Source organism: Canis lupus, chromosome 13, assembly GCF_048164855.1.
Source record: "Canis lupus baileyi chromosome 13, mCanLup2.hap1, whole genome shotgun sequence".
In the NCBI taxonomy this organism is placed as follows: domain Eukaryota; kingdom Metazoa; phylum Chordata; class Mammalia; order Carnivora; family Canidae; genus Canis; species Canis lupus.
Window position 1 is genome coordinate 19,326,410 of NC_132850.1, and position 19,918 is coordinate 19,346,327.

The following is a 19,918-nucleotide window of genomic DNA, read 5'->3' on the forward strand; positions in this document are numbered from 1 at the left end:
GAGCAGAAAAAAAAAAAAGAAAAAAGAAAAAAAAGAAGAACTGAGCAGAAACCAAGAGTGGAATGCTTAACTCCTGGGCCACCCAGGCACCCCAATGCATGCTCTTCTAACCCAAGACTCTCTTTAATCAACATATATTTTTAATTTTTTAATTTTTCTTAAAGATTTTATTTATTCATGAGACACACACACACACACACACAGACAGAGAGGCAGAGACACAGGCAGTGGGAGAAGCAGGCTCCATGCAGGGAGCCCAATGTGGGACTCGATCCTGGGACTGTAGGATCACGCCCTGAGCCAAAGGCAGGCGCTAAATCACTGAGCCATCCAGGGATCCCCTCAACATATAGAAGGAGATCTGGGCCAGCCTAGATGGAGGTAGATATTTTACGGATAAAAACCTGAAATTTATGATGTGCTGGCTTGACTTCATCTACATGCAGTTTCATTCTTCTAAAACTTTTCTCAAAGTGAGCATAAAACAAAATGGATAAATAAAATTTATAAATAAAATAGAAAAATAAATAACATTCTGTTCCAGAATTTTATAAAAATTGTCATTATTTTTCACTTTCTGCCAGATTTCACAGATGACAGCCCAGCTTGACTCAGGAAGTGGTGTCTTCTGGTACAGAGATGTTGTTACAGGTTTGGTCAGAAGGGAAAACTCTGTGTTCTATTTCTCCTGTTGAGGAGGCTCTGCTCTAAGCCGTACACATCCCATCACCCAGGTTTCCTTTACGTTAATGACAAGGAGCCACTGGTGGAAACCCCGTTCTCTAGAAGGCATCTGGCCAGCCCAGGTTGTAGTTCTCAGTTGATGGTGTTAAATAAAATAAAAGAGAAGGAGGAGGAGAAGGAAAAGGAACAAAAGGCCAAAATGTCATCATTTGCCCCCCACAACAGCAAAGAAAGACTTAATTAATTTGAATTTACCCCAGGAATAGGACCTCTTAACAGTCAATCTGAAATTTCAGCACTAGTGCAGTAATCGGCCTGATGAAACCCCCTGATCCACAGAGGACTTCCTGATCTGAAACAACCTTTTTTTTTTTCTTTTTCTTTTGCTAATAACTTCTTGTTCCACCCTCTTTCCTGTGAAAACCTTCCATTTCCTATGATTCCTAAGCTCCCCTCTATTTGCTAGATGGGATGGTTTCTGATTCATGCACTGAGTAATAAGGCCAGTTATGATGCAGGTTGGCCAGGTTTGAGGACCCAGAAGGGGTCCCACAGGACCAGCCCAGAGGGTCCTTGGCTTGGCATTGGATAGAAATCAAACAAGAGCAGAGAACTGAGAGCAGAGTTTATTGAAGACATAGAGAGAATACAGACACAGAAAGAGGATCTGGGATACGGAGAAAGGAAAGGAGAGAAAGTCTCATCTTTGCTTGGGGTCTGGGCTCTTTATTGATAATTGTGGTCTGGTGCATGTGTCCTCTCCAGCAGCCAGGAACTGGTCAGAACAAGGACAGGAACCAGGAGTGCATCATAAATCACTTATTCCCTGGAGCCAGGGGGTCTTAGGATGGAGATGTCCAGGGCCAGTGGTCTGGAATACACACATGTGGCTTCGCCCGGTTATTCTCGCCTGTTGCTCCCCAGATGCTCTCCACTGTGCTGGAAGCCTCCAAAGAAATTATTAACTACTTGTTCCCGACAAGGAGGATATACACTTAGGCATGTGTAAGATAGGGGTGTAGGTCCTTGCAAGAATAGAAACAGGAAAGGGAGAAAAAAAAAACAGCTTTTTTTTTTTTTTTTTTTTTTTTTTTTTTAATGGGGCCTTGCAGTTTCCCTATCTTAATTAGATCTTCTCATTCTCAGGTGAATTTTTTTTTCTTCAACAATGGAAAGTGAGTAACAAGAAGAGACTGCTGGGGTGCCGGAGTGGCTCAGTTGGTTGAGGATCTGTCTTCAGTTTGGGTCATGATCCCAAGGTTCTGGGATAGAGCCCCACATCTGGCTCCCTGCCAAGCACGGAGCCTGCTTCTCCCTCGCACTCTGCTTGTGTTCTCAATCTCTGTCAAATGAATGAGCAAAATCTGTAAAAAAAGAAAAAAGAAAAAGAAGAGCGCTTATAGCTCTAAGATACATAGAAATGAATCAGAAGGATGTCAGTCAATGAATACTGGGCATATATTGTACATTGTATGATTTGTTTACTTAAACAAATTTTTTTAAAGATTCATCCCCCATTGCAGTGAGCTTGTTTTATTTATTTTTTTTATTTTTATTTATTTATTTATTTATTTATTTATTTATTTATTTATTTATTTATTTATTTATGATAGTCACACAGAGAGAGAGAGAGAGGCAGAGACACAGGCAGAGGGAGAAGCAGGCTCCATGCACCGGGAGCCCGATGTGGGACTCGATCCCGGGTCTCCAGGATCGCGCCCTGGGCCAAAGGCAGGCGCCAAACCGCTGCGCCACCCAGGGATCCCGTGAGCTTGTTTTAATAGAGGGTTTTCACCTCACCATGTCAAATTATGATATCATATTGTTCTTAAGAAATCTCATAAATAGGGCGATGTAGGAAAAACATTAGGGTTCGAAGCTGATGGCCAAGAAAGGATTCTTGAGACATCTCTGCTGCAAAAAGGTGATTTTATTAAAGCACAGGGACAGGACCTGTGGGCAGGTAGAGTTGCACTGGGGTCATGAGGAGGGGCCCATTATATACTTTCAAATTGGGAGGGGTTAGGGATGGTGTAAATCTCTAAGGAAATTTTGGAAGCAAGGTTTCCAGGACCCTGAGGGGGCCAGCTATTGTCGGGAAAAGGTCATTTATTACTGTCTAGTAAAACCTGAGTCATGAGACCCGTCAGATGCATTTTGGGGGGTCATGTGCTTGGGGGATGATCGCCAGCATGTATCTTGGAGTGGAGGGGGGGTGGTGGATAGAGATAAAGGAAGCTTCCAAAGGAATATTTATGTTAAAGTAGACTTACAGGATCCTGGGGGTTGAGCTAAGGTTGCCTTTTGCCCTGAGCAAAGTGTCAACAGAGAGGCAGCTGAGTCCCTAGAGGAATGTCACTCTGCCTGTTTCAAGGACTTGTCAATGGACTGTAAGTAGTACAGAAATTTAATAACTTTTCTTCTGCTTTTGTTTCCCACATCAATCCCTCCTGAAAATTTGTTGCTTTTTTTTTTTTTTAAAGATTTTATTTATTCATTTGAGATAGAGAGCACAAGCAGGGAGAGTGGCATGAAGAAACAGGCCCCCACTAAGCAGGGAGCCGATGACCCTGGGATCATGACCTGAGCCAAAGGCAGATTTATACCTGACTGAGCCACCCAGGTGCCCCTCCCCTGAACAAGTGTGACCCTTAAATCTTTAAGGTTGTTGAGATTAGAAAGTCTCATTTTCTGTAGCTTCTTCCTGCCGAATAGGGGTGTAGAGATGTCCCTACCTATGGGTCAACACTGGTCCATCGGGTCTCCTAGAGATATAGGAGTTAGGAAAGGCAAAGGCAGTAGCCGCCAAGGGAGACCACATGCGTGGATCTTCCCGAGCGGGAAGGATTATCTGTGGGCTCGAAGTTACAGCAGTGAAGGAGCCTCGGCACCAGGTGGAGAGCCATGGAAGAAAACAGCAAAACATGATTAGAATAATACAAAGAAAAAGCTCAAATAAGAGTCCTTTGATAGTTGACAAAAATTTTCAGTCCAGGAGTTTAACCAATCATTAAAGGAAAGAGATTTGACTGATTTGAGTATTCATGTCAGAAACCCAGAAAGATTTTGTTAGTAATCTGGAATGTATACCCTGATTTCTGTTTTTTATGATAACACAACTTCCACCTTGTGCAGCAGTTAAAACATCTAATCCCACTCTATTTTGTGAAACTGCTTTACACATTTGTGTTCCTTAAGTATTCACTAGAAAAATGCAATTTTGAGTGTCATTTAGGGCTTTGATCTTGTTTTTTTTTTTTTTTTTTTTAAAGATTTTATTTGGGATGCCTGGGTGACTCAGTGGTTGAGCAACTGTCTTCGGCTCAGGGCGTGACCCCCGGGGTCTTGGGATCGAGCCACATCGGGCTCCCTGCATGGAGCCTGCTTCTCCCTCTGCCTGTGTCTCTGCCTCCCTCTCTGTGTCTCTCATGAATGAATAAATAACATCTTTTAAAAAGGGGGGATCTTCTAAATCTGGTTGACTAGAATAAACAAAATCAATAACCTCTGAATAGTTGTGCTCTATAAAGGTACAATGGTCAGGTCCAGGCATAAGGATAGCTGGGTTTAAAATCCGACAGGTTTTAAGTATTATTTGAGGTATATCCATAAGTATAGACTGGTATTAAATAAGCTGGCTTTCCCTCATCCATTGCTGGCCTTTGATCGCTAAGATACTCTGGACCTGATGTGAAGTCGTTACAGTCATTACTGTTCCAGAGTGAGCTTTGAGGCTCCTGTTACCAGGAGAGCTGTTGCATGCTTGGCTAAAACATTTGTTTGCAATTATACATCAACAGAGGTGGCTTCTAGGATAAATATGCCTAAGGGGTAAAACCATCAAGAAGCCCTCTTTGAGGTCCAGTCTTAACAATCATTGACAAGTGGGAGAAGACTTGTTTCAGGAGAAAAGAGCATCCCCAAGTGCATCATCCAATCTAATCATAAAGTGTGGTCATCCATTATCTCCACAAACCCATAGTTAACCCCATGAAGCGAGGTTATGGCCTGGCTTTTAAGGAGCAATTTTGTCATCCCAGCCTTACGGAATTGATCGAAGCTAAAGTTATACAATTGTTGTGGCATCTATTCCATTTTTCAGCTATTCAAATAATCATATGCCCATGGGGTCTTGCTATTATCTACACAGACTAACAAGCATGAAGATTGTCTATACATGAGCTACTGTGGCAATTTCTCCAAAATTTTCCTAAAGCTGTCTAGCTTAGGCAAACGACATTCAAAGACAATCAGAACTAGGATTTAACATCTGCAAAGGTGTGTTATTGAAACATAATTTTTCTCTCTAAACTTACCTTTATTCCCAGAGATAGCCAAATCGAGGCTAATTTGTTTGTAAAACAAGTCTGATTTTGGGATCCCTGGGTGGCGCAGCGGTTTGGCGCCTGCCTTTGGCCCAGGGCGCGATCCTGGAGACCCGGGATCGAATCCCACGTCGGGCTCCCGGTGCATGGAGCCTGCTTCTCCCTCTGCCTCTCTCTCTGTGACTATCATAAAAAAAAAAAAAAAAAAAAAGTCTGATTTTAACAAATAGGCCTAATTATTTACATAAGCTCAGCAAGAATAGCAATTGACCATATAGATTCTTTTAAAATCTGCTTTGCCGGAATTTTTATAAGGAATCTCTAAGCTGAACTCTTAGCCTCAAGGCCAGAAGCCAAGCCAAATATTTGCCATCAGATGTTGCCTACAAGACCTCTAAGTTTGGGTGGATTCCTCTTCATGAGGTCCCCAATATATATCCTGAAGTTCCTGTACCTGCTAGAAAGTGACATTCTTTGCTCACTTGGTAAGGCTGCTAGGAACTCTGTAAGCAAGGTGTCAAGCCAACATTTCCAATGGGATTTATGGCTCCAGGTTTCATAAAGTCAACCTTAGTTCCTTAAAGCTGTTTTGTCATATCTGAGTCTATGTATGTCTCTCTCAAATATGACGTTCCAGTCAAAACCTTGGTAAAATAGCCAATATTTCCAATGGTGTCCTGTTGCAAGACAGATTCTTAATTGAATGAAGGCAAATGACTATGATTGCCATGGAAGAAAGAATACTTACTGAGACCTTTTAAATTTCGGAGGGTTCAGGTAGAGAGATGCTTTAATTTGTTCACAAATGGATAATTTACCACATTTTTGTAAGTCATAGGTATCTTAAGAGAAAGTTTCCTTAATCTGGAAGAGCAAACATTAGAGAATCATCGATGTTTCAAACAAGAGTCACAAAACTACAGTCATTTTTTTAAATTCATTTATTCCCATGTGAATAATTCTTGTTCAGTTTGAATGTAGTCTCTTAATTAGTTCTGGAAATTCTTACCCATTTCGGTTTTAGGAATTTAAAGATATCAAGCACCTGTATTTGTCCTAAGTCCTTTTTACGAATCTCCTTGAAGATGAAACTCATTTTGCAAGGGAATAGGAACCATTATAAATGACAAGAACTCAGAAATGGAGGACACTGGTAATGATCCAATTTAAAAGTTCATTATGATGCAATTGACAAGGAAATTCAGCTACTTCTGTGACACATAACACTTCAATAATCAGAATATCTGGTGGTGCAATGACCTTATACCAGAATGCAACGTACCAAATAAACAAGCCTAATTTGTCAACAAAACTTCGTTTATGATTTAATCTTGAGGAAGTTTGTTAAAACCTTAGAAAAGGTTGACATGACTAAATAGGATTAGGGATCATCAAAGACCTGATAAAGGTAAAACCTAGAAACTCATTTTTCTGGGCAAGCAAAGAAAAAACAACTGTTTACATTTTTTAATCAAGAGCAGACCAACAATTCAAGAAAACTCTCTTTTAACAGAAGGAAAGCAGACTTTCAATCTTTTTAAAATTCATTCATTTCAGTCTTAGTCCATCCTGACCAAATATAAAACTCCTTTCCAAAGTTTTCCCATTTTCTACAACTTTCCTATGCATTCAGATTTTGTCCGCAGCCATTTCTCTCCAAACAACCGGTCTCATTTAGGACAAAATCACTTTCTCTCACCTTCAACAAAAATGTATTTCCATTCCCATTATCTTTCTTACATACCTCCTACCTTTCTGCATACAGAGTTGCTTCCCTTATTTCCATCAATCTTAATTACATTTAGCAGAATTTTGCACTTAGAAACTTTAGTCTCCAGTGAAGACTAAGTAGTAACCAGTTGTGAACTGTTACACCAGAACTCTTTAGATGGCAAATTTATGAATCAGATAAGCACAAAGCATGTTTGTTTGCCAACAGACACAAATATCCTTAATGTCTCAAGAAGTCAAAAACAAAAACCTATGTCCAGTAATCAATGTGTTAGCACTTTCTGCTATTTGGAAAAGACCTAGATGTCCAATGACTTTAACCCCATTTATCATCCAAGCAAAACTTTAAAGTTTCATGTTACCAAAGACTTTGAAAGCTATCTTAACAATTACCCATGAAAACTTTGAGACAGAGCAGATTCACCATCATTTTAAGTCATTTTTTGCTGACAAATTGCAACAGAGATAACACAAGCTTACTTGACCTTTACCAAACCTAGATAGAATAAAAGTTTCATATTTAATGCTGATAACTTTAAAGATGTCTATCTTAATTAAACCGCCAAACTTAACTTAGTTTAAATACCAAATATGTCCCACCTGGATCCTCCCTATTGTCAATTTTTTTAAGGTTTTATTTATTTATTATTCATGAGAGACACAGAGAGAGAGGCAGAGACACAGGCAGAGGGAGAAGCAGGCTCCCTGCAGGGAGCCCGACATGGGACTAGATCCTGGGACTCCAGGATCACACCCTGGACCAAAGGAAGATGCTCAACCACTGAGCCACCCAGGGATCCCCATCCTGTTGTCACTTTTTACCAGATACCCTAGTGGGGAAATCTGGAGTGGGTGGTGTTAGATCCAGGGGGTGCTCTTCTTGGGTTTATCTGGAGGAAGCCTATCTAGATAATTATCATCCAATATGTCAGGGGGAGCTTTACTAGCCAGACACATTCAGGCAAACACATTCTTCCCTGTTTTCTGCAGAAGAGGTCTGACAGATCCTCCTGAGGCCACACAATGTGACAGGAGATCAGTCCTTTCCTAAGTCTTGCAGTCTGAATGGTTTCCAGTGTGGTAAAAGGCACCCCCAAGGGAGAGCCCTTATGAACTGAAGAAAAGAGAAGTCGAGAAGGTCCGTTACCTAGAAAATCTCCCCCCACCCTCACCCCCACCCCCCGCCACTCCTGGGGTAGCATCCCACCTGTAGGATATGTCAGAGGTTCCTGGTGTCAAAGCAACTGGAGGCGTCCCTCAAACAAAAATTCCTATGACTACAGCTGATGATAAAGGCCCCTGTGGGAGGGATGTTAGTGTCACACACCCCCTCCTCTTCGCATCCTAGGCTACAGTTGGGTGCCTTGAAGCACCCTGTTTTTAGCCCATGGAGAACACTAGAAGAGTTTTACAAGGGGAAATTACCCAATTCTGTAGCTTAAGTAGTTAGTAGAAGACATTGACAAAAAATAGTAAAGATAAATCCATCATGATCTAAGCAACATTCCAACACACGTAGTCCTTACAGCCAACTTCCCTAGGAAACAGTCCCCCGTTAGGTTTTAATTCCATTGGGTACTGATTTTGGCCCGCTCCCAGTGGAAGTCCTGCAGTCAGAAGCAGCTAGGCCAGGATGCTAAGGGGAATCACATTAGGCCAATGAGGAGGAAACATCACACAGAGTCTTAAGATTGGCAGCTGTCCTGGTGACTTTGGTGGCTATCCCGTGCCCCAGACAACTTTGTATACGGACAGGAATAAAGAGAGGGCATCGAATTTCTGGGTCTTATTACCAATCCAGCTAGGCACTAACTTCCAGCCAAAAAACAGGCTTCCTCCTCCCTGTAGAGTAGCCACGGGCTAGAGGATTACAGCCTGAGCAATCGACAGGAAAGTGTCCTAATAAGACTGTACTCCTTGGGGCTCCTGGGTGGCTCAGTTGGTTAAACATCTGCCTTCGGCTTGGGTCATGATACCAGGGTCCTGGAACGGAGTCCTGCTTTGGGCTTCCTGCTCCACAAGGAAACTTTTCCCCCTCCCTCTCCCTGCCACTCCCCCTGCTTGTGCTCTCTTTCTGTCAAATAAATAAAATCTTTAAAAAACAAACAAACAAAGACTACATTCCTTGAAAAGCCCCTGAAATGAGAGTAAAGGAAGAGGAGAGAAAGTACTCACCAAGTCTGCATTGAGGTTCAGAGTCCAGGTGAAAAGACTCAAAGCCCCATATTGGGCACCATATGGTATAGGAAAGACAGTAGGGTTCAAAGGCGACGGCCAAGAATTTTTGAGACAACTTTGGTACCTTGGGTGGTCCATCACCTTGTACCCTAAGGCTCGGCTAATTGTTGTCCCAGTGTTGTGTGGTTTTGCAGGAAGAGCTGACAGGCCTGCCTGTCCCTGTTCTCCAATTTAGATTCTCATAGGCATCTCTTGACAAATTCGGCAGGAAATTTCTATACAATAAAATACATGTCCAAGATGAGAAAAAAAAAAAGGTACAGTTCAGCAAGCCCCCCCTCTCCCTTGTTAAGGCAGGGTCAGGGCACTTGAGGAGTTGCACTGGGGTCATGAGGAGGGGCCCATTGTATACTTTCAAGTTTGGAGGGGTTAGGGATGGTGTAAGTCTCTAAGGAATTTTGGAAGCAAGGTTTCTAGGACCCTGAGGGAGCCAGCTATTGTTGGGTAAAGATCATTTATTACTGTCTAGTAAAACCTGAGTCATGAGACCTGTCAGATGTATATTGGGGGGTCCTATACTTAGGGGATGATCGCCAACATGTATCTTGGGGGTGGGCGGGTAGAGATAAAGGAAGCTTCCAAAGGAATATCTATATGTTAAAGTAGACCTACAGGATCCTGAGGGTTGAGCTAAGATTGCCTTTTGCCCTGAGCAAAGTATTAACAGTGGGGCAGCTGAGTCCCTAGAGGAATGTCACTCTGCCTGTTTCAAGGACTTGTCAATGGGCTGTAAGTAGTGAGGAAATTCAACAATTTTATTCTCACTCAACTTGGCCAATCTAATGAGTCTCTGTCACTCTAAGAATTTTCCTGGCCTCATCCTCTCTTGGACAACCATCATCCTGAGACCAGGGTCATGTTAATTGCATTCCAGCAACAGTCCAGCTGGTGGAAATACACAATGTCTACCTGCTGAATATGTACCTTGGTCCCCAAACTTATTAACAGGACCTACTAACCTGAAATTCCTATTTTGGAATTTATTGATATCTTTATATTATATCACCATTTCTACATTGTATCAAGTATAGTTTACAAAGCTTAGTCAAATGTCGGGAACCTAAACATCTGACATTTGAATGAGTTTGGTAATTTGGCTAACAATGATATTTTCCCCTTAATTGCATGGGGGAAAAAAGGGTAATGCATCTCACTTGGCTCCCAGAGAATCGATCTAAAATATACTGAGATTCCAAAAATGAACATTAAATACAAGACACAGAATCAATCTTCAAAGACAGAAGAAACATTCTTTGGCAAAAGGTGGGAAACTAATTATAGAAATAGAGAACATAGAGTACCATCATAAGCAGAAATAACACAAAACCTTTGCCTTCTGAAAAATGTCTAAAACACAACAAAAGGAAAGGCATTTAGAAGTTCCTAAATAGGAAAAGAGGACCACACGAGAGGAATACAAATAATGTAGCCCATGGAATTCCATTGAAAAAATAAAAACTACCCAATGGCCACCAAGAAACAAAGGATATTTGATATATATACACTCTTTGTGAAGACAACAGAGGGACATTTTTAGATCTTTAATACTTATTTGACATTTCTGAGTGCCTTTGATGTGGCAAGCACTATGTATGCTAAATGCCATATGTATAGTAGGGAATAAGTAGACATGTGCCTGCATTTTAAAAATCCTTTCCCCACATACCTTGCTTGCAATAATAATTATAGAGCATATGTCAAATATTGAGCTTTAATCTATGAAGAAAGGGTTGAAAGAGGATGTCGTCTATTTATCACAAGTAATAACCAGTAACGTCAGTATCCATGTGCCTTACAAATGAGGACTAGATAGTTCCCCAACTAGCTCCTGGGGGTTTGTTTGAACGAAGAAGAGAAAATCTTTCTATCTCAGTAAGAGCCCGTCATAACCAGGAACGTTGCACATTTGGCACCAAGACCATGGCTTGGAACCTCCTGTGTACCTTGCATCAGTGGTCAAGTGAGGACAAATCATTTATCAAATATGGGAAAGATAAAAGGTAAACATCAGAGATGAAAAGGCAGTGAAGATGATCACCAGATGGCTCTTCTAGCTCAATAAGTAAAACCAAAGTCACAGAGGTCTATAACCAAGAATTAGCTAAACTATGACAATCTATTTACTTGCAGTTCAGAACAGCTCCACTAATTTCTGCTGAAGATACTTCAGTAATATCACTTCACCTCTGCAAGAAAGTAGAGGACTAAGGAGAAGAGTTGACTGGTGTTTACTTCAGACCAAAAGAAAAGACATGGCCCACTCCAGCTCCAAGAAAGAGGTGGAGGGGGAGAGAGAGGGGAAGGCAAGAGGGGAGGGGAGAGAAAGGAGGGAAGGAAGAGAGGGGAGACTGGCTTCCTAAAGGCACAGCTATAGTAACAGCTCAGAGGCAACATTCTGAAAGGATGGGTACCCCTCTTCAGGATATCGTGTATTTATTAAACCAGAGACCTCCAGGTTATACTGTGGCCTCAACAGGAGGAATTCACGGTTTCAGCAACCAGAAAGCAGAAGCAGGAGTGGCTCCACTTAACAACACGCCCACTGACCCACTGGGAAATTTTGCACGTTCATGTCTGTAACTCTGAGCTCTGCAGGGCCAAAGGTCCAGGTACCCAAAGTGGATGCACTCCCGCCAAGGGACACATTGAAGTTCTCATTCAACTACATACAACAGCTGCTGCCAGGACACTTTGGATTTCTTGGGTCCAGGGACCAGCAGATAAGAAGCGGCATAGCCAGGAGTGCCTGGTTGGCTCAGCCAGTAGAGCATGAGATCTCAGGGCTGCGAGTTTGAGCGCCATGTTGGATGTAGAGATCATTTAAAAATAAAATATTAAAAAAAAAAAAGAGGAGTTACCAGACTGTCAGGGTGAAATAGTCCTGCTTAGCAGGAGGAAGGAGATAGGGATGCTTTTACACAGTGGGGATAGACAGGAATGCATGTAGAACCCAAGTGATCTATTTGGGTGCTTCCTAGAATTCCCAAGCTCCATCGTAACTGCGAGTATGGATGTTTACCAATCTCAGCCGGAGAGAGATAGGACTATCAAGGGTTTGGACCCCTCAGGAATGAATGTTTGGGTCGTAATACCAGGTCAGCCACTAAGACCTGAGAATGAGAACATGATAGAGGGGGGGTGAGGGGAAATTAGAATGGATATTAAAGGAGAGAATGGATGGGGGCCAGTAGCAGCCCTGAGATCAACTGCAGTGACGGTACCTATAATTTGCCCCACTAACCTCCTTCTTCTACGTTTCTCTTCAGGAACAGAGGCCTGTATGAGGTTTAAAGGAATTGTCCCTTGAACCCATGTGGAGAAGCAGATCTTGGCTCTAGGCTCTAGGCAGCTATGAAAATACTCCTTAGATCTCCTGCTATGGTGATCATAATTGACATTGGGCCTATGGTTCCTAGTTAACTTGCTCATTTGCATTCAAATGCCAACAATCTCCAGTAGAGCACCTGGTTAAAGGTAAAGATCCAGCGGTGCCTGGGTGGCTCAGTGGTTGAGCATCTGCCTTTGGCCCAGGTCCTGATACCAAGATCCCAGAATCGAGTCCCGCATCAGGTTCCCCGCAGGGAGCCTGCTTCTCCCTCTGCCTGTGTCTCTGCCTCTCTCTGTGTCTCTCATGAATAAATAAATTAAAACTTTAAAATAATAATAATAATAAAGGTAAAGCTCAGACTTGGATTGCCCAGGTTCATTTTTTTTAAAGATATTTATTTATTTATTTATTTAGCATGGAGGGGGGAGGGAGAGAATCTCAAGCCAACTCAGGCGCTGAGCCGGAAGCGCAATCTCCCAGCCCCTGAGATGGTGACCTGAGCTGAAATCGAGTCTGTCCGTCAAATGACTGAGCCACCCAGGCATCCCTAACCTGCCCAGGTTTAAATCTAATTGTCATCTAACAAGCTCTGCGATCCTGGGCGTGACCTCCAACCATTTACTCCCTTTCTCCGTCTCCCGGACGCCTCGCTGCGTGGATGGGCTTCCCGCAGCATCGGGCACCTAACCTTCTGCGCGTTACCTACTCGTCCAAGCGCACAGCGTACTATGTGGAATAACATGGGGAAAAGAAAAAAAAAAGAAAAAATCTATGGACTATCATTTTGTTATCCTGGGGGGGGGCCTCCATTTGCTTTTTCTTATCTTTCCCTAGCTGCATTCGCCGTTCGCACACAGGAGGGGGACCCCAAGACTTCGGAGTCTTCCAGAGAGAAAGGCTAGGAACACAGGTGCAGTGTTTCCCTGTGTCCGGCGCGGCTCCGGGGCGCCCAGGAAGGGGCTGGTCCCCGCCCGCCCATCCGACCCCCGGACTTCGGGACGCGAGCCTCGGGGCCCCGCGCCCACCCGGGTTCCAGCTGCTCTCGGGGCAGCGGGGCGCCCGACCCCGCCCCCGGACCCGCCCTCTATCCTGGCCCCGCCTCCGGCCCCGCCTTCTACCCTGGCCCCGCCCACTGCCGGCCCGGCCCCACCTTCTACCCTGGTCCCGCCTCCGGCCCCGCCCACTGCCTGCCCGGCCCCGCCTTCTACCCTGGTCCCGCCTCCGGCCCCGCCCTCTGCCCGCCAGCCCCGCGCCCACCCCGCTTCCAGCTGCTCTCGGGGCAGCGGGGCCGGACTCCGACCCCGGCACCTCCCTCTATCCTGGCCCCGCCTCCGGACCCGCCCACTGCCGGCCCGGCCCCGCCTCCTACCTCGGCCCCGCCCTCCATCCTGGCCCCGCCTACGGCCCCGCCCTCTGCCCGCCCGGCCCCGCCTTCTACCCTGGCCCCGCTTCCGGCCCCGCCCCCTGCCCGCCAGCCCCGCTCCCACCTGCTCTCGGGGCAGCGGGGCCGGACCCCGCCCCCGGCCCCGCCTCCGACCCCGCCCTCTGCTCGCCCGGCCCCGCCCTCTATCCTGGCCCCGCCTCCGGTCCCGCCCTCTGCCCGCCCGGCCCCGCCCCCACCCGAGCGCAGATCCCCTCCGAGGTGATACCGACCGTTTATTGGCCACCAGAAGCACTCGCTCTTCTCATTGGCTGACGCTGCTCCGCGGTCACAGGTCTCGTCATTTCCGCTTCCGGCTCGCCTCCGGCACCATGGCGACCGCGCGGGGACTGCGGCCGCTGCTGACGCTGAGCCGGTGTAGCCGCGGGCGCGGAGGAGCCCCCGGAGCCCCCGGGTCCCGAGTGAGTGCCCGCTCCCCGCGCCGGAGGGACCCCGGGGCTCAGGAACGGCGGCGCTGCCGCGGGTGGGCGCTCCCGGCCGCGGTCAGCGTCTCCGTCCCGCCCGCAGGCGCTCGCGGGGGTCGCGCCGGGCGCGTCGCAGGTGGACAACAGCTCCGGCTTCCTGGGGCGGAGGCCACACCGCCGGCACCCCGGCGTCCTGCAGCTGCCGTGCGTGCGGGTGCCGCCCGTGCTGGCCGCCGCGGCGCGGGCCCTGCTGCTCGGTGAGTGGCGGGGCGGGGCGGAGCGAGCCCCGAGGCGGAGCGGGGGGCGGGGGCCGGCGGCACGCGGCTGACGGCGCTGCATCCCCGACCCGCAGAGAGCTCGCTGCCGGGCGTGGAGGCGCAGGTGCCGGCGCTGCGCAACTACCTGTGGAGCCGCCGTGTGCCCGTCGAGCCGGAGGAGCTGCAGAGGCGCGCGCGGCGCCTGGAGGAGCGGCTGCTGGAGGACGCAGGTGGGGCCTGCAGGAGAGTCGGCCGCACGGAGGGCCCGCGTCCCGCCGAACGGGGTCCTCCGCTGCCCTTGCCTCTCCCGGGCGCCCCGGGTCGGGACGGCCTACGTTTGTGTTCCGGGAACGCGGCTCCCTAGCGGGCCCGGAGGCCAGGCAGGGCTCAGCGAGCCGCTCTCACGACCGTGAAGCTTCTCCATCTCACACACCTGCCTTTATGCATCCCATGCTCCCCGCTCTCCCCTCACCCGGTGCAGCGTAGGCGCTGGGGGGACACGGCCCGCAGACCCACGCCATCCTGAGCCCCAAGACTTCCAGGCCCCGCTTTCTTCCCTCTCGGAACGTCGGAGACGCCACAGCCCGGAGAAAATCCACAGAATACCGTGCTTACGCGATGCTCTTCAATCTTCGAGATGCTTCCCTTTATTTTTTTAAAGATTTTATTTATTTATTCATGAGAGACACAGGCAGAGGGAGAAGCAGGCTCCACGCAGGGAGCTGGATGCAGGACTCGATCCCGGGACTCCAGGATCACGCCCTGGACCAAAGACAGGTGCTAAACTGCTGGGCCACCCGGGGATCCCCAACACTTCCCTTTAAAATAGCGCAAAGTCGGGGATCCCCGGGTGGCCCAGCAGTTTAGCACCTGTCTTTGGTCCAGGGCGTGATCCTGGAGTTCTGGGATCGAGTCCAGCGTCAGGCTCCCTGCATGGAGCCTGCATCTCCCTCTGCCTGTGTCTCTGCCTCTCTCTCTCTGTCATGAATAAATAAATAAAATCTATAAAAAATAAAAGAGCACAAAACCTGTGGGGTGGGGTTGGTATTGATGAACGAGCTGCTGTTAGACGCAGGCTACCATCTGATTCGCCGTGGCGGTGATGGTGCTCGCGGTGACTCCTACCTGAGATTTTTTTCCCCCCTAGGTTGGGCTTCTCGTGAGCTTTGAGGTTTTGCCCAGGATGGGAGCTGCAGAGGACGTGGGCAGGCCGATCTTCAGCTGTTGGATCTGAGCCCTGTGCGTCCCCGGTCCCCACCGTGGATTCTTGTTCTCACCCTAGACGTCCCCCCGGCAGAGGAGAGGCTTCGCCAAGCCGTGCTGCAAACCCTGCGCAGAACTACCTACCATTGGCAAGAACTGACGTAAGGTGGACTAGAAAGGCTACAGAAGGGGAAAGAAATCTTGTCTTTAGCTGGAGACTGGGGTAGCACAGAGACACAGTCCACGTCTGGGAGGCCTGCCCGGTGTGTAGCTCAGGACCCCTACCTTCCAAGGAGTGAGAGTACTCAGCCCCGGGAGTAAGAGTTCTCCCCTCTCTAGAGATTTCATGCCTGTGGGATGGGCGTTATTCCCTGGTGGCTGTGACTCTCTGGTTTTTCTGGCAGCTACAATGAGAGACTGAGCCTGGTATATATGGCGGCAAGACTGGATGGCGGCTTTGCAGCGGTCTCCAGGGCGTTCCATGAGGTGAAAGCCCCTCAGCTTCCAACCCTTAACCATCGCTTCCTTTATGCATAAAGTGGTCTCCTGGGGTATGATTCTAGGGACAACGCATGCACTTTTTTTTTTTTTTTTTTTTTTATTTATTTATTTTTTAAAGCAGCTCTGTTTATCCTCTGAAAGGATTTTGTGACCCAAGAAAGGTCTAAAAATCACTGTTTCAGGAGGTTCCCATTGTATTAAGTGTTTCCATTGACTCTCCAGGAACATTCACATCTCATCTGGCCTGCCGTGCTCCCCTGATGCAGAGAGGCCGTAGAGAGGCATCCGCTAACTCTGCTGTGGGGTATTGTGTGTTTCTGCAGATCCGGACTCGAGTTCCCGAGTTCCAGCCCCAAACCCTAATGGACTTTGGCTCGGGTACCGGCTCTGTCACTTGGTAAGTCTCTTTCAGTCTGTCATTTCTAGCTCTAGAGAGCCTTGTACGACACCCCAAGACACTGGGAGACCAGACGGGGAGAATAGGAGAGAGTAGGGAACTAGAATGTTTAGTCCCTCGGATCGGGTAAGACGTAAGAGGGTATGTGGATTAGGGCCAGAACTTAAAGGAACTTCTGATGAGCAAAAGACCCATGTTTAGGAAGATAAAAAAGAAACGGAATTTAGTCCAGGGCATATCACCAGATGGTTTTTTTTGTTTGTTTGGTTTTTTGTTTGTTTTTTTTGCCTACAGATCGTTTTTTGAGTCTGCCCTTTTTTTTTTAAGGAGTCCTAAATGAAATAAGAAAACTGCTTTAAACTAACACTCTGTTTCCCAGGGGTGGGGTTGGGGGCAGAGGGCTCTCTTAGGGCTGACACTGTCGCGAGAAATGGTGATTCATATTTTGCCACCTCAGGGCCGCTCACAGTGCTTGGGGCCAGAGCCTCCGTGAGTATATGTGTGTGGACAGCTCAGCTGCTATGTTGGATTTGGCAGAAAAGCTACTGAGAGGTGAGGACAAAGGATAAGGAAGGGCTCTTGTGAAGTTGGAGGAGTTGAGCAGGAACTGGAAAGGGTGTTTTACCGGGGAGTGGAGGGGGGCTAAAAGCTGAAGAGGAGTCTGATTTCCTGCGAGCTCACAGCTGAGCAGAGGGTGGTGGAGGCCTTTGCTGGGCCGTGGATGGGTCGGGTAGGATTGAAAGGACAGCTGACCCAGTCTCCCCAGCCCTTTGCAAGTTTGCTTACCCTTTTGCATCTCGCCCTTCCCTAGTGGCGTCCTTCATCCTTGGGGGCGTGTTTCTTGCCGAGACATCATTTTATACCTACGCACTCACCGCTGCCACGCCTCTGCTTCACTCCACAGGTGGCTCAGCGTCCGGGGAGCCTCACGTTCCAGGTGTCTTCTTCAGGCAGTTTCTCCCTGTGTCACCCAAGGCAAGTGACGACCTTCAGAGAATCTTAAATGTGGAATTTGGCAGATGGAAAACTGTGATTTCAGTTTTGCAACCCAGCCTGGAGTGTTAGAAGATAGAAGAGAACAAATACGAGGGGAGGGAAGTTTGTGACGCTCCCGGAAGGGCCAGGCCGGGGGAGTGTCAGGTCCATCATGCGCCGCGTCTGGGTTCTCAGGTCCAGTTCGATGTGGTGGTGTCGGCCTTCTCCCTAAGTGAACTGCCCAGCAAGGCTGACCGCACTGAGACCATCCAAACCCTGTGGCGCAAGACAGGTCACTTTCTGGTGAGTTGAAATTCCTCTGCCCTTCAAGTTGTAAAGCAGCCTCACGGATCTCACGCGTTTCCTTCTCTCTTGTCTCCGTTGGAACTTGACCGTTGTTCTCAAGCGTAGGTGTGTTCGTCCCCCTTTTAGGCTCTGCAGCCCCACCTGCTGTGGGGATGGCCCTTTCCTTTAGGGCCCTCGACTCCCTCGGCGAAGTTCCCACGGAGCTGCTAGCATTTGTGTCCTCGTGTAATTCAGGGCTTATGCTTATTCTCCTTTTTGGTGAGCAGATATTGGTAGAGAATGGAACAAAAGCTGGCCACTGCCTTCTCATGGATGCCAGGGACCTGGTCCTCAAGGTAGGATTCTTTCTCCTTTCACTCCTGCGCCACCATCTCGCCAGTTAGCCCTACTCCCTTGCGAGTCGAAGAGCCTCACTGCTCAGAGTCCTGCAGTGGTGGGGTAACGCTCAGGGTGTTAGCACGCGCACTCCTTACGGTGCAGGGGGGTGACTAGCCAACCAGGGCCTGCGGGCACATCTGGCCTCTCACCCATCTTCGTATGTGCCATGTGGCCTGCGAAGAGTGGAGTTGACAAGTCAGCACAGAAACTGATTTTGTCTACTCCCTGGGCCTTTAAAAAAAGAAAAAGTGCGCGGACCCCTGACTCAGGGCATTGCTAAGCCAAGAACCTTATCTTCTGGGGATGGTGTGAGCCAGTGGATGATCGTGAATTGAATTGTCCTGCAATGGGACCTTTCTGCAAGTAGAGGTTGCTGACAAGGGAGAGCACCACGTTACGTGCCAAGTCCCTGCTTTACTCCTCCTGCAAAGAAAAAGTCCTTTGTTTGGAGTATTAGAGAAGCAGCCAGCTTAACTCAAGGAGCCTAGTTAGTCATTATCAGAATTGAACGTTAAAGGAGGCCTCCGTTTACTGAGTACAGACGCGGAGTTACAAGAATACACCCCTCAGACCCAGCCTGATTTTTTTTATTTCAGGGGAAGGAGAAGTCACCTCTGGACCCTCGACCTGGCTTTGTCTTTGCCCCGGTGAGTGTTGTCTCTGCCGTTCCGTCACGCAAAGACCTGAACTCCGCTGTGGCCAGGAAAAGTGAGAGGGTGAAGCTGAGCCAGTCTCTGCTGTCTTGTGTCCCCGTCCAGTCTCGGTCTTGGTTGTTCCCCGCTCTCCCTGCCCCTGGTTCCTGTGCCCCCATCTCCCTCACCCTGCTTAACTCTGCCACTCTGAGTTTTCAGTTGTATGATTCTCTGGTTCTTTTCCGTGTTCACAGTGTCCACATGAACTTCCTTGTCCCCAGTTGGCAGCCTCTAAACCTCTGGCCTGTAGCTTTTCTCAGGCTTACCACTGCATCCCCTTCAGCTGGGTATGTATCCGGAGAACCCTACAGCAGAGAGAAAATAGTCCGAGGGGGCAGATGATAAAGAGTACGAGGCAGGCAGAGCTGGGGAAGTCAGCGAAGAGCCTGGAGGTTTGGGGGCCTGGGTGTGCATGGCTTACAGAGTATGAAAAGGGCTGCAGGGACTCGGGGAGGGGGGGTCATGATTTTATTTCCCATCTCTTTTCCCTTCAAATTGTCTCTATATTTTTATCTCAGAACAAGAAGAAGCAAAAAGAGGAGAAGTTCTCGATGGTAATTCTTGCCCGGGGGCGTCCAGAGGAAGCTCCTCGATGGCCGCGTCTCACTCAGCCTGTCCTTAAACGGCCACGCCACGTGCACTGTCACCTGTGCTGTCCAGATGGGCACATGCAGCACGCTGTGATCACAGCCCGCCAGCATGGCAGGTACCAAGGCTGTAACCAAAGTTGGGGACAGCTGGCAGGACCCTGCAGCCCACACTGACCTCTCTTTACTATAGGGATTTGTATCGCTGTGCTCGCGTCAGCTCCTGGGGAGATCTTCTACCCGTGATCACACCGTCAGAGTCGGAGCTGCCCCCGTCCCCTGCTGAAGACCCCCTGAGGGTCGACAAGGATGCGTAACAAGTGTTTTCTTCCTTAGGCCTGCCAAGGCTGAAGCTACCTGGCATCCAGGGTGGGAGCGCTGGTAGCCCTGTGTGTTCTCGCTTTAGAGGTTTTAATAATAATAAAGTTTTCAAAGCGTAGAAATGGATCTCATGATTCTTAAAAGGTCCAG

The 19,918-nt window shown here is 48.0% G+C and overlaps 1 protein-coding gene and 1 long non-coding RNA gene across 8 annotated transcripts; one reads left to right on the forward strand and one right to left on the reverse strand.

The window, feature by feature from the left end:
- Positions 1 to 1,298: 1,298 nt before the first annotated feature.
- Positions 1,299 to 14,365, reverse strand: LOC140602744 (uncharacterized). 6 transcript variants are annotated; one of them, XR_012005635.1, is made up of 6 exons: positions 13,960 to 14,365; positions 8,916 to 9,193; positions 5,758 to 5,873; positions 5,001 to 5,192; positions 3,420 to 3,567; positions 1,299 to 2,048 (listed from the first exon to the last, which is right to left on the reverse strand). It is a non-coding gene; the product is annotated as an uncharacterized lncRNA (long non-coding RNA). The 6 variants fall into 6 exon arrangements; XR_012005633.1 differs by lacking the exons at positions 3,420 to 3,567; positions 13,960 to 14,365 and adding exons at positions 12,443 to 13,032; positions 13,794 to 13,844; XR_012005630.1 differs by lacking the exon at positions 3,420 to 3,567 and having other exon boundaries at positions 13,960 to 14,338.
- On the forward strand, positions 14,048 to 19,890 carry METTL17 (methyltransferase like 17). 2 transcript variants are annotated; one of them, XM_072772705.1, is made up of 14 exons: positions 14,048 to 14,148; positions 14,255 to 14,408; positions 14,504 to 14,638; positions 15,691 to 15,772; positions 16,016 to 16,097; positions 16,436 to 16,509; positions 16,967 to 17,061; positions 17,414 to 17,484; positions 17,680 to 17,787; positions 18,057 to 18,125; positions 18,765 to 18,815; positions 19,055 to 19,147; positions 19,379 to 19,566; positions 19,641 to 19,890. In XM_072772705.1, exons 1-14 carry the CDS (start codon positions 14,059 to 14,061, stop codon positions 19,762 to 19,764), a joined length of 1,416 nt encoding a protein of 471 aa, XP_072628806.1. In that variant the 5' UTR covers positions 14,048 to 14,058; the 3' UTR covers positions 19,765 to 19,890. The 2 variants fall into 2 exon arrangements, with proteins under 2 accessions (XP_072628806.1, XP_072628807.1); XM_072772706.1 differs by having other exon boundaries at positions 19,379 to 19,562.
- Positions 19,891 to 19,918: the final 28 nt, after the last annotated feature.

Bases quoted from the DNA above. Each gene is read 5' to 3' on its own strand.
- METTL17 (XM_072772705.1), top strand. From the start codon at position 14,059: ATGGCGACCGCGCGGGGACTGCGGCCGCTGCTGACGCTGAGCCGGTGT. The intron at 14,639-15,690 runs GTGGGGCCTGCA...TTCTCACCCTAG, and splicing joins GCGGCTGCTGGAGGACGCAG to ACGTCCCCCCGGCAGAGGAG. The intron at 15,773-16,015 runs GTAAGGTGGACT...TTTTTCTGGCAG, and splicing joins TACCATTGGCAAGAACTGAC to CTACAATGAGAGACTGAGCC.